General features: G+C 44.3%; 1 protein-coding gene across 1 annotated transcript; it reads right to left on the bottom strand.

Annotated features, from left to right (window-relative positions):
• Window positions 1-435: 435 nt before the first annotated feature.
• Window positions 436-12,231, bottom strand: LOC134340350 (transcription factor Sp6-like). The gene is made up of 2 exons (XM_063037490.1): window positions 12,041-12,231; window positions 436-1,609 (listed from the first exon to the last, which is right to left on the bottom strand). Exon 2 carries the CDS (start codon window positions 1,573-1,575, stop codon window positions 436-438), a length of 1,140 nt encoding a protein of 379 aa, XP_062893560.1. The 5' UTR covers window positions 1,576-1,609; window positions 12,041-12,231.
• Window positions 12,232-12,802: the final 571 nt, after the last annotated feature.

Genomic DNA, 12,802 nt, shown 5'->3' with positions numbered 1-12,802 from the left:
GAAGGTGACTGGTAAGAAAACAAAAGCAACATGAGACAATATTTTTTGGACAAGGAGAGGTAAAATATGAAGGGCACTGTGACAGCAGATTCAATTTCGGACTGGAATAAGTACTTGAAAGGAGAAGTAAATGGCATGAAGGGGAGGGGAGCAGTGGGGTGGGCAGCAGGACCAGCTGGAATTCACAGGCACATTGGGCTGCATAGCCTCCTTTCATGTCATAACTTCTCAGTTTGTAAATAAAGTAAAACAGATTTTCACCATGCCTTTTAGTGCCGCTTTAATAATGCAAAGATTATTGGAGAAGGGTAACATTTTCTGGGAATGTTGAACTTCCTTCAGAGTCCATACCATAACATACAGCGCTTAGCAAGTGCAACTATTTCACAAACTAACAATATCTAAATTTTACAATGAAGACATGTTTGCAAGGTCTCAGTTTTGCTGTACATCAGTAACTGGGAGTCCATCGCTGACCCCCTTCCCCTCACAGTCTCTCTGCAGGCTTCCTGGAGACTGGGGAGGCCCAGGCAGCGAGATACACTTGCTGCCCTCTCTGCCACTCTCTTTGGTGCCCGCCTGGCTGGCCTCGCCATGTGTCTTCATGTGCTTGGTTAGGTGGTCGGTCCTCATGAAGACCCGGTTGCAGATGGGGCAGAGGAACCTCTTGGAGCCCGTGTGGGTCTGCAGGTGACGCTGGAGCTCATCAGAGCGGGTGAAGCGTTTGCCACAGAAGAGCCAGTTGCAGACGAAAGGCCGGTCTCCGCTGTGCCACCTTAGGTGAGCCTTGAGGTGAGAGGTCTTTACGTACGCCTTCCCACAGCCCGGGATGTGGCAATTATGCAGCATCTTCTTCTTGTTGCTTCCCTCCACCGATGCCCCTTGCCTTTCAGCCTCGAGGCAATTGGGACAACGGCAGTTCCCCTGCGCTGAGCTTCGAGACAATGACCGTCGGGCGCCCTTTGGTCTAGAGGCTCCATCCAGCGTCTGGTTCAAGACCAGGGGCTCCTGGACAGGCTCAGTATGCTTGTATCCATCCTGGTTGATCATAACCTGGTTGGGCTGCAAGAGGTGAGTTGCAGGACCACAGATCTGGTGCTCAGACCCATAGTTGCCCAGAGGGGGCTGAAACCCAGCTGGATGAGTCGAGTTCTGGAGACCTGCTGTTGCATTTTGCAGGTCCATCCAACTCGAGCCAGCGTGTAGGTCCCACCAGGTGGCCGAGAGACCCCCGTCTTCAGAGGGACCCCCTTGATGGGAGGGTCTAAACCAGGAGTCGTGATAGTGAGCCATGTCAACACGTGGGTGCAAGGGGTTTGAAAAGTATTCAACCGTTGACTGGAGGTTGGGCTTAAACTGACCACAATCCTGAGTCTTTAAGCTTGAGTTGTTCAGCAAGGCATACTTGTTATTCAAGGAAAAATTGGGAGCTGTGTTTGAGGGGCTGAAGGCACTGCTTCCGGATGTGGCGATGCCTAGATTCTTGGGAAGGGCTGCCGATTTCCAAGAGTTGAAGCCGGAGGTTAGAGGTGAGGCCGGTTGTTCCCCGATGCTACTCCATGTGGCCGTTTGCATTGCCAAGACGATCTCCACCTGGAGCCGAGGCCGACTGCAAAAGATAGGAGATGTTAGCGGGGGATAAAGGATGATTCTTTCTGAGCCAGCGAGGGGGAAAAAAAAAATCAAGTCAAGCTTGTCATTAGATTTGTCAAATTTATAATAGCGCGCCATTTAATCAATGCATTTGCAAGCTTGCCACAGAAAGAATGTGGCTCTTTCACAACCCTTTGCAGCTGCATGCCTTTGACAAGATAACTAACATACATCAATACAGAACTGCGAGAAGTATTCATATTTAACAGAGAAGGTCCTGAAGGGCATGGAAGCAGGCCCAGTAGCCCATTGAGTCAAAGTCAAGTTTACTGTCATATGCACAGGTGCGATGAAAACTTACTTGCTGCAGCATCACATGCACATAGAATCAAATACACAAGAAAAACATAAATTAACATAAATCTAACAAAATCATACAAGAAAGAATGGAAAATCAAAAATTAACAAAGTATGCAATTTCATACAAGAAAGAATGGAATTAAAACAAAAAAAGGAAATTTAGTCCATTGCAATGCAAACTGGTCCATGTGGTCTTAATGTTGCTATATTGAGGTAGTGATTAGGGTTCTGCTGGTGAGTTCAAGAACAGAATGTTGAATGGAAGTAAGTGCTCTTGAATCTGATGGTGTGGGACGTTAGGTTTCTGAACCTGCTGCCTGATGGTAACTGCAAGAAGATGGCATGGACTGGATGGTGAGGTCTTTAATGACAGGTGTTGCCTTCTTAAGGCATCAACTCATGTAGGTACTTTCAATGGTGGGAGGGATGTGCCCATGTTGCACTGGGCTGAGTCCACTACTTTCTGCAGCTTCTTGTGGACCTGCATACTTGAATTGGTGTACCAGACCATGATGCAACCAGTCAGCACAACCTTCACCTCTCACCCTCTGTAATCCTACAATGATCCCACAATACTTACCCCACATCATCAACTCTCTCCAGATTCCATCATCACCTATACTCGGAGCAATGAGACTATCAGTCAATATTTCTTAGGAATGTGAGAAGAGACTGGAAAACCCAGTTGAAAGTAATCATTGCTAACAATCCAGCCTGTGTAAGATCAAAGTTATATTTTATGTTTTCACTAAATGTCAGAGTTTTTGATAAAACAATATATATTTCCATTCCTAAATGCTTTTGAAGTGGGTTGCTGGACCATTTCATAAGGGATTTGAATATTAACCGCTTAGCAATGGGCCAAAAGTCACTATTAGACAGGATAAGGCTAATAATTGGTGCATCTTTTTGCATTGATGCTGTTATTGGTTCATTATTGTCACATGCACCATGCATACAGTGAGAAGCTTTTGTTTGCATGCCATCCAGAAAGATCATACCATACATACGTACGTAAGTACATTGAGATAATTGAAAACAGACTGCAGAATATAGAATATAGTGGAGACACAAGAGTCTGCAGATCCTGGACATCTGGAGCAACACACAAACCAGCAGGACGAACTCAATGGCTCAGGCAGCATCTGCGAAAGGAAATAGCCTTGAAGAAGGGCAGGTAGGCAGTTAACGAAGGATAGAAGATCAAGCATCAACTTTATTTAAGCTACCAAATGTTGAAAGGACTAGATAGCGTGGATGGGGAGAGGATGCTTCCTATGGTGGCGGTGCCCAGAACTAGAGGGCACAGCCTCAAAATTGAGTGGCGACTTTTTAGAACAGAGGTAAGGAGGAATTTTTTTAGCCAGGGAGTAGTGAATCTGTGAAACGCTCTGTCACAGACTGCGGTGGAGGCCAAGCTCGTGGGTATATTTAAGGTGGAAGTTGATTGTTTCCTGATTGGTCAGGGCATCAGAGGAAATGGCGAGAAGGCAGGTGTATAGGGTTGAGTGAGATCTGGGATCAGCCCTGATGGAATGGCAGAGCAGGCTCGATGGGCTGAATGGCCTAATTCTGCCCCTATGCCTTATGGTCTTGTGCTGTTATTTGTCTTATATATTTACATGTATTAGGAATTTGCTATGGTGTGTTGGTCAGTGTGTGAGATGCAACAGAAAACAACATTCAATAATTATAAGAATAAAGAATTATATAAAAATAAAGTTAGAGGTTAAAGTATGGATATGAAATAAAATGTACATAAATACCATAGCGTGCTGAGGCTCCAAACAATATTATAAACTGGTTTAAAGTGTTTACAGTGCAGTGCCATGATAAGAGGGGGTGTGGGGGTGGGGGTTGATCAGATTAACTGCCTGGGGGAAGAAACTTTTAAGATGGTGTGGTGTTATTGTTTTAATAGTCCTATCGCATTTCAATGAAGTAAGGCTTGGGAAAAGGCAGTTTACAGAGTTGGTGGTGTCAGCAATGATTTTTTTCGGATTCACATATGAAACACTGCCTCACCTGAAAAGACTGTTTTGGGCACTGAATGGTGGTGAGGGAGGAGGTGGGTGTATGGATGGGTGTAACAAGATGGAATCAGATGTGAAGGACTGGTTATTCCCCCCCCCCCCCACCACCACCTTTCTTTACAGTTCTGATGAAAAGTCTCAATCCAAATATCCCTTCATTGAGACTGCCTGGCCCGCTGAGTTCCTCCAGTTCCTTTGTGTGTTGATGCAGAATATATTGTTGCAGATACAGAGAAAGTTCTTGCATTGCAGTTACTATTGTTAGTGCCTGCTTTTTAATTCAAATGTATTTCCCATTGCTCTGCTGGCATTTGAACTTGTCATCCTGGGATTATTAGTCCAAACATTTGGATTGTTGGTTCAGTTAGATAACCATTGCATATCCATATCAATGGCCGCTTGATCCTACCAATTAAAGTCACCTGATTCAATATAGGACTTGAAGGAATCTTAGGTTTCCCAGCAAAATATTTAGGAGTTGTATTAAATCAAGGTTAATTTTTTTGAAAAATTTGAGCTTCTCTTTGCAGTTTTACACTGGCCAATTGCCCTACCAACCTGTATGTCTTTGGGATGTGGGAGGGGAACTGGAGCACCCAAGGAAACTGATGTAGCCATGGTGCGAATGTGTAGACTCCACAAAGACCATTACACCTGAACTTAGCTCATTGTTCACTCATCCACCCCACTGATTGATTCTACCAATGTTATCCATTCATTATCAGGAAGGAACGAACTAATGAAACTGGAGAAATTTGGCAAATAGGAGGGAAACAATTGCTAGTGGTTGTACACAAATAAAAACACAAAATGTTGGAAACAGTCGGCAGGTCAGAGGTCATACAGCAAGTGCAGAAAGAGGAACAGACTTATCCCAGATTTGCATCATCTACAGATTTATTTGCTAGTAATTGTACAGCCTATTTCAAAATGGATCAGTAAACAATTCACCCCATGGATTTCAACTGGGTCTGTTTTCTAGCCTGCAAGACAGGAGCTAAATTTTGTAGAGTATTCCAGACTCTTGCATGTTTTGTTGAGAGTCTGAAATTCTGATGTTTGAGTCCTGATGAAAACTCTCCACCTGAAATGTTGGCTCTTTATTCCTCTCCATAGATGCTGCCTGACCTGCTGAGTTCCTCCAGCACTTTGTGTGTGTTTCTCTGGATTTCTAGCATCTGCAGAATGTTTTGTGTTTGCCTAGTTCTCCATAAGTATTTGGTTGATCTTAAAGATTTAAAGATTCACTTTATTTGTCTGAATAACACATACAAAATACTGGAGGAACGCAGCAGGCCAGTCAGCATCTATGGAGAGGAATAAACAGTAGATTTTTGGGGCCGAGACCCAGCATCGTGACTCACTTTGAAATGTTCCTCTCCATGGATGCTGTCTGACCTGCTGAGTTCCAACAGCATTTTCTACCTTACTCTGGATTTCCAGCATCTGCAGAATCTCTTGTGTTTATTATATATTTTGCTATTTCCTGGAGTTTAGTATTTCTTACAGTGGATCATTCTTATACTTCCTTGCAGCATAAGGGGAGGGCATTTCAATGCATTAAATTATGTCAACTCAGAGAACAGCCCCATTCCTCCACTTAGATTTTGCATATTTACAGCGGCCAATTGTCTAACCTGCACATCTTGGGTTGTGGGAAACTGAGCAGCTGGGGAAACCGCAGACAACACGGGGGCTCCACTAGATTTTGGAAGAATGATTAGTGGATTGCCTTCGCTAACAGAGTTCCTCAAGTTTTAATTCTTCCTCATCACGTCAGCAAAATAAACCGTTGTTCAAGTTGCTCCTTCAAACGTATGAGTCAAAGTTCAAAGTTCAAAGTAAATTTATTATTAAATTACCTATATGCCGTCATATACTACCCTGAGATTCATTTTCTTGTGACCATTCACAGTAGAACAAAGAAAGAGAATAGAATCAATGAAAACTTACACACAACGATCGACAAACAGCAGAGAAGACAATCTGTGCAAATACACAAATAAACAAACAAGTAAGTAAATAAACAGAACTGAGGACACGAGTTGGAGAATCCTTAAAAGTGAGTCCATAGATTGTGGAATCGGCTAGGTGTTGAGGTGCGTGAAGTTATCCACACTGGTGGAGCCTGATGGTTGAGGGGTAATAACTGTTCCTGAACCTGCTGGAGTGGACCCTAAGGCTTCTGTACCTCCTTCCTGATGGCCGCAGCGGAGAGAGCATGGCCTGGATGATGATGGATGCTGCTTTCTTGTGCCAGCGCTTCTTGTACATTTCTTTAATTATGAGTCGTCAAAAATATTACCAGATCTGCAGCGTCTAATCTCCCCTGAACTGTTTCCATCGTCTTTGTCAAGACTTCTAAGCCGTCGGGTCATCCGCCTTTTGCACCTACCCCAGTTTATCCCCACCAGCCCTCCCGTTCATCGCGCCCCACCGTCATCAGACCTCGCTGCACCTGCTCCCACTGCAGACCGACCATTCCTAAATACTCGAAGAAGTTCATTACCCTTTGCTACCTCTTCAAGGTTTGCAACCCGAACTCCAGGCACCACAGAACTGCTATAACATCAATCTGCCTGACGCCCAGCTTTGGCGAAAGTCTGCAGGCAGCTGTTACTGGAAGGATAGATATTCGTCTACCATTCGCAGTCGCTCAAGCGGTCTAAATTCTTCAGAAAATGAAGGAAAACAGTTCCGTTGCCAAATCCTTTTTTGGAGGAACTGGGAAGAATATTAGGCGGCTGGGTGGCGTAGCGATAAGAGCTACTGCCTCTCTAGCTCTAGAGGCCCGGGTTCAATCCTGACCTCGGATGCTCTCCGCGCGCGTTTACTTCTACATTCTCCCTGTGACCGTGTGGGTCTCCCCCTCCCCTCCCCGGTGTTCCCGTTTCCTCCCAAACCTCAAAGACGCGCAGTCTTTTGATGGGTTGATTGGTCATTGCACCTTGCCGCTAGTGTATAGGCAGTGGTAACACACAGGACAGTCCTGCCGAGGGAGTTCGGCCCGAAACGTCGACTGTACTCTTTTCCTAGTTGCTGCCTGGCTTGCTGAGTTAACCCAGCATTTTGTGAGCGTGGCTCGGATTTCCAGCATCTTCAGATTTTCTCTTCTTTGAGGCAGTGGTAACATCTGGGGGCAGTTTTATAGGAATGTTGCGCGAATAAAAAAAAATAGAATGGTGTCCGGTGGTTGATATTTTATTTACGGATACGTCACGGTATATTCGGCGTGGACTCCGTGTACTGAAGGGACTGTGACTCTTGGAACAGCATAGAACCAGGCCATTCGGCCCCCGGTATGGCTCCAAATTAGCGTATTACCCCCATTCTCGGCACATCCATGAGCCCATCTAAGAGTCTCTTAAACAACTCTATCGTCCACTGCCACCAGAGGCACCCAGCACTCTGTTAAAAAAAATGCCCCCACACATATCCTTTGAACTTACCCCCTCTCATCTTAAATGTATATCGTCTGTTATTAGACATTAGATCCTGAGGAAGAGATGCCGTCTGCCTACGCTATCATAATTTTATAAACTTCTCCTCAGCCTCCGCCGCTACAGAGAAAACGTCCCAAGCTATTCCATCAACTCCGTATTTGCACATGCCGCCTAATCCAAGCACTCATCCTGGTAACCCTCTTCTGCATGCTTTCCAAAACTTCCACATCCTATGATCGATTCCATGATCGTATAATCATAGAATTATAGAAAACCTACAGGCCCTTCGGCCCACAATGTTGTGCCGGACATGTACTTACTTTAGAAATTACCTCGGGTTACCCATACATAGCCCTCTATTTTTCTAAGTTCTAAGTACCTATCCAGGAGCCTCTTAAAAGACCCTATTGTGTCCGCCTCCAACACCGTCGCCGGCAGCCCATTCCATGCACTCACCACTCCCTGCGTAAAAAAAATCTCCTCTGTACCTATTTCCAAGCACCTTAAAACTATGCCCCCTCATGTTAGCCATTTCAGCCCTGGGAAAAATGTGGGGACCAGAACTGAATGCAATACTCCGAATGTGGAATAACGCTAGTTTTATAAAGCTGCAATATACTGTATTTCTTTTACAGCTTTTCCACAGATCTCTGCGCGACAATATATGTAAACTGCGCCTACGGTATCGGAAGAAATTCACATTGTCTATCCTCCAGCTCACGTTACTGATGGATCTTCTGGATTTTTTTTAGTTGTTTCTTAATGATGTAGAATTTGGTCAAAGCTGTTTACTAATGATCATCGCATTTTGATGGGCGTGGGAATCAACTAACGTGTTTTCACCGTGTGCTGACTCTGAAGGCTGTAATCCGGAGGTTTTATAAGACAGCATTTGGAGTATTGTGAGCAATTTTGGGCTCTTTATCGAAGAAAAAAATGTGCTGGTATTGGAGGGGGTCCATAGGAGGTTCACGATAATGATCCCAGGAATTAAAGGGTTTACGTATAAGGAGCGTTTGATGGCTCTGGGCTCATACTCGCTGGAGTTTAGAAGAATGGGGTGGGAGAGGATGTACTGAACCTATCGAATACAGTATTGAGAGGCTTAGAAAGAGTGGACGTAGAGGGGCTGTTTCCTATAGCGGGGGAGTCTAGGACCAGAGGACACAGCCTCAGAATAGAAGGATATCCCTTTAGAACAGGGATGAGGAGGAATTTCTTTAGCCAGAGGGTGGTGAATGTGTGGAATTCATTCCCATAGATGCCACAGTTAGACCAAATCATTGTGTATATTTGAAGCAAGGTTGCTAGGTCCCTGATCATATATCATATGTTACGGGGAATGGGGTCGAGAGGGATAATGAATCAATCATGATGAAATGGTGGAGCCGAATGGTCTAATTCCCCTCTTATGTTTTATGGTGTATGATCTAAGGCTGACATTAATTTTACGAAGACCGGCGTCTTAAAATTCAAAGAACGGTTTGGTTGCTAGAGGTCACCATGCCTTACAAGTAGCAATAAAGAAAACTACTTCAAATTATCAACTTGCCCCCAATATTATCAATGTACTTTTGACATTTAAGTAGTACTAACATTGCTATTTTATCGTCGGGAAAATATACAATGTCGGGATGTTTCATTATTACATGCTGGCATTTTGAACAATGTAAGTTCGTTTCTTGTCTCTTGAAAATCTACAAATGTTTTTCCTAGCCCTTCAAAAAATTTACACCTGAGGCCGGTATTATACTTAGGAAGTTTTTTGTGTATTTTCCCCATATAGGAATCGAGTTGCAGATTTTTGCATTTATTTTACTTGAAACGCGACTAGAAAGAGAAAAGAAATTGTTGAAAATGAAACATTCGATTAAAGAGAAAAGTAGGATTTATGATTAACGTTCTCAAACTCTTGAGACGCGTTTGGACGAGTGAAGCGGACATTGATTGTGGGTTGTTTGTTTCAGAAATAGAATTTAATCTTAGCGCAAAAAATACTAGACTTTGCGTCTGTTCGTAGGTATTAATTTATGGCCACAGACTTTACAAACTACGCTTGACCTGTTTGTGTTTGTTTCCCGAGATACTTTGAACTTTCGCTGTGAATGACAGCCCCGAAAGAGGGTTCATTCAAATTCTTTGTCACACTCTCGAAGTTATAATTCGGATCATTCCATGACAAGGCCACCATTCATTTCACTAGGGTCGGAGAGATTAGAGCCCTGCCGGTTGGCCAACCGTGACAGCATTTTAACAAGTCCTCACCCGCAGCGTTAACAAACTCAAGAACAATATACATTTCAAAATTCATCCAAGGTACATTTTCTCTGTTAATCGTTTTGAAGAACAACTTCAAATTATCAACCAATCATAGTGTTATATAGAGTCATAGAACACTACAGCAAATAACAGCCCGTTCGGCCCATCTACTCCGTGCCTAGTCTCATCGACCTGCACCCGGACCAAAGCCCTACTGCACCACACTGCATAGTTTTATTCTTTTTCTAATCCCATTATATACTAAAGAAAAATGAGTATAATATACATAGTGGCTGGTACTAACAAACCATGAGATTTACAAACTCGTGGGCTGTAAAACCCAACTAAGCATCACCTAATTGTTATTTCCTGTTAATCTCGTTTCAGGATCGTGGGTGTCCCTATAGAAATCCGTATAACAAAAAAAAACGCACAAAATGAACTTTGTTTCTTCGCTAATTTCAATACGGGGTTTCATTCTGGCTCAGGACACCACCCTGGCTGGAAATCGGAGTTATTTTTTATCATGAGTGCCCGTTACAGAAGACGGGGATTCATGCCGCTTGTGACATTTTTCTCCGTCTCGCATGTGTTTTAGTTCGCGGAGACAAGTACTTTGAGATTCTTACTTTCTGAATTGGGTTTAATATCAGCGGCATATGTCATGAAATTTGTTGTTTTGCGGCAGCAGTACTTTGCAATATATGATAATAAAAGCTATAAATCACAATAAGAAATATATTTAAAAATACATTAAACAAGTACTCATGGGTTGGTTCATTGTCCGTTCAGAAATCTGATGGCGGAGGGGAAGAAGCTGTTCCTAAAACGTTGAGTGCGTGTGAAGACTTTGCAAGTGTTCCCAAGAGCTACAAGAATATAAAAGTAATCCAAACTGCTGGAAGATGTCAGCGGATCAAAAGGCATCTGTGAAGGGAAATATGCATGTCAAGCTGAAAGGACTGGACTTCAAATGTCGATTGTCCATTTCCTTCCAGATTTCAGCATCTGCGTCCGTGTTTCCAACAATAAAAATGTTAAGATTATTGAATTACTAGATAATATTTACATGTCAATAAACTAGCGTATCATAACGATAAAGGAAAGACTTGGTTGAATCACGCACACAGACACGCTTGATTCTGTATTAGAAAGACAAGAGATTCTACGGATGCTGGAAGTCCAAAGCAACACACACAAAATGCTGGAGGAACTCAGCAGGTCAGGCAGCATCTATGAAAAGGAATGATGAAGGGTCTCGACGCGAAACATCGACTGTTTATTCATTTCCATAGATGCTGCCTGACCTGCTGAGTTCCTCCAGCATTTTGTGTCCGATTCTTATTAGCATCCGTTTGCTGCGCATCACAAAGCCAAGTTAACCCCGGCTACATAATGAGCTGGCTGATAGCACTACATTTCAAAAAGTTCATATAAAACCTGAAACCATCTGTTGAAGCTCTCACTCCTGACTTGTCCACCATTTCCCGTTTTGGATTTAGTTGTTTACGACATTGCAACAGCAGCTTAACTCGGTTTATAAAATCACGCATGGGCATAGATATGGTGAATGGCTGCGACCTTTCTACCGGAGTAGGGGAGTCCAAACTAAAAGGCCTAGATTTAAAGTGACATGGGACAGAAGTTAAAAGGGACCCGAGGGGCAACTCCTTCTATTAGCGGCTGGTAGGTGTCTGCCGGAGGAAGCCAGATAGGAACGGTTTGGAGGGACATAGGGCAAACTCAAGCAATGGGACTAGCTCGGGTAGACAAGCTGATCGACATGGATGAGTTAAACCGCCGAGGCCTGTTTCCATACTGCCTGTGATTCTCGACTTCCAAAGCCATGCTTCTGTGACTGGTCAGCGCATTGGATTGTCCCCGAGGTAGTGGTGGGTTACAAAAACGCGAAGCTCTATTTTATTTAGTTAAAATTGTGTATAGAGATAAGAGGTAGAAACCTCCACTAACTCACAGACTTTATCAGGGAGTCCCGACGAAGGGTTTCGGCCCGAAAAGTCGACTGTTTACTCCTCTCCATAGATGCTGCCTGACCTGCTGAGATACTGTACTCCAGCATTTTGTGCGCATTTCCCTACACTGACTGCGGCGCTATTGGAACGCGAGGGCTTGGGTGTTAAAAACACTTCTCTCTTCAAACCTTCGCCTGGCGGTCCCACCGACCAGAGGACCGGCCTGCCTGCAAGGAATCCGGGAGGGGATGTATCAGCTAGCGCTACTGTATCCCAGCGCCCTCCCAGGAGCGAGGGAAGAAGTGCGGAAATCAGTATGTTCTCGCCGACGACGGAGTCCCAGTCCCCACCTAGAACATTGGACAAGGTGATCACCTACCTGCACTGTCGCCGGCGAAGTAAATTTCCGATTTCCTTCTCTCCGTGAACGCAAGGTGATGTACACCAGCCGCGCGGAGTGTTCGGCTGACCAGAGCAAACCCTTCTCCTGAGGCTCAGGGGCTTTTTGGAGACGTCGAATTTCCGCAAGGGGTTAGGTCATGAATCGTATTTACCCTGGGGCCGGGCAAGGTACGGGTTACCTGGGCGTTTGCACTTGGACGCAAGCGATTCCAAACTGCTCCTGCAACTTTCTTTCTTCTTCTGCGCTGGCTGGGTTGGACGAGTTGCTCTTTTTTACTGCGGATCGGGCGCTGGCCCCTCCCAACCAATGACTCGACACCAAAGTGCAACCTCGAAAAAAAACAACCGCAGCCAAACAAGATCTCCAACCGACACCCCTGAAGCTTCTATCAGCCGGGAGGTGGAGGTGTGTTTAACGTTCATTTTAATATTCATAATCTAACCATACAGCCGCGAAAGCCAGCCTCTTAACAAAACATTTTATTAATCCAGTCCAGATGAAAGCTCTAGTTAACGATCTTGATCTCCTAATCTACTTGACCATTGTCTACCTGCGCAGTGCTTTCTCTGTACCTGTTGCACTATATTCTACACTTCGTTTTCTCTCTTTACTGTCTCGATGCACTTTTGATCTATCCAGATTGCAGGCAACCAAAAGATTTTCACTGTATTTCGGTACAAATGACGGTAATAAACCCAATGTTACCCGAAACTGTCCATTCCCCCTACACAGATACTG

The sequence above is a fragment of the Mobula hypostoma genome, chromosome X1, assembly GCF_963921235.1.
Source record: "Mobula hypostoma chromosome X1, sMobHyp1.1, whole genome shotgun sequence".
Taxonomy (NCBI): Eukaryota; Metazoa; Chordata; class Chondrichthyes; order Myliobatiformes; family Myliobatidae; genus Mobula; species Mobula hypostoma.
Note: the sequence above shows the minus strand (reverse complement) of the source record. Positions and strands in the feature narration are given on the sequence as shown.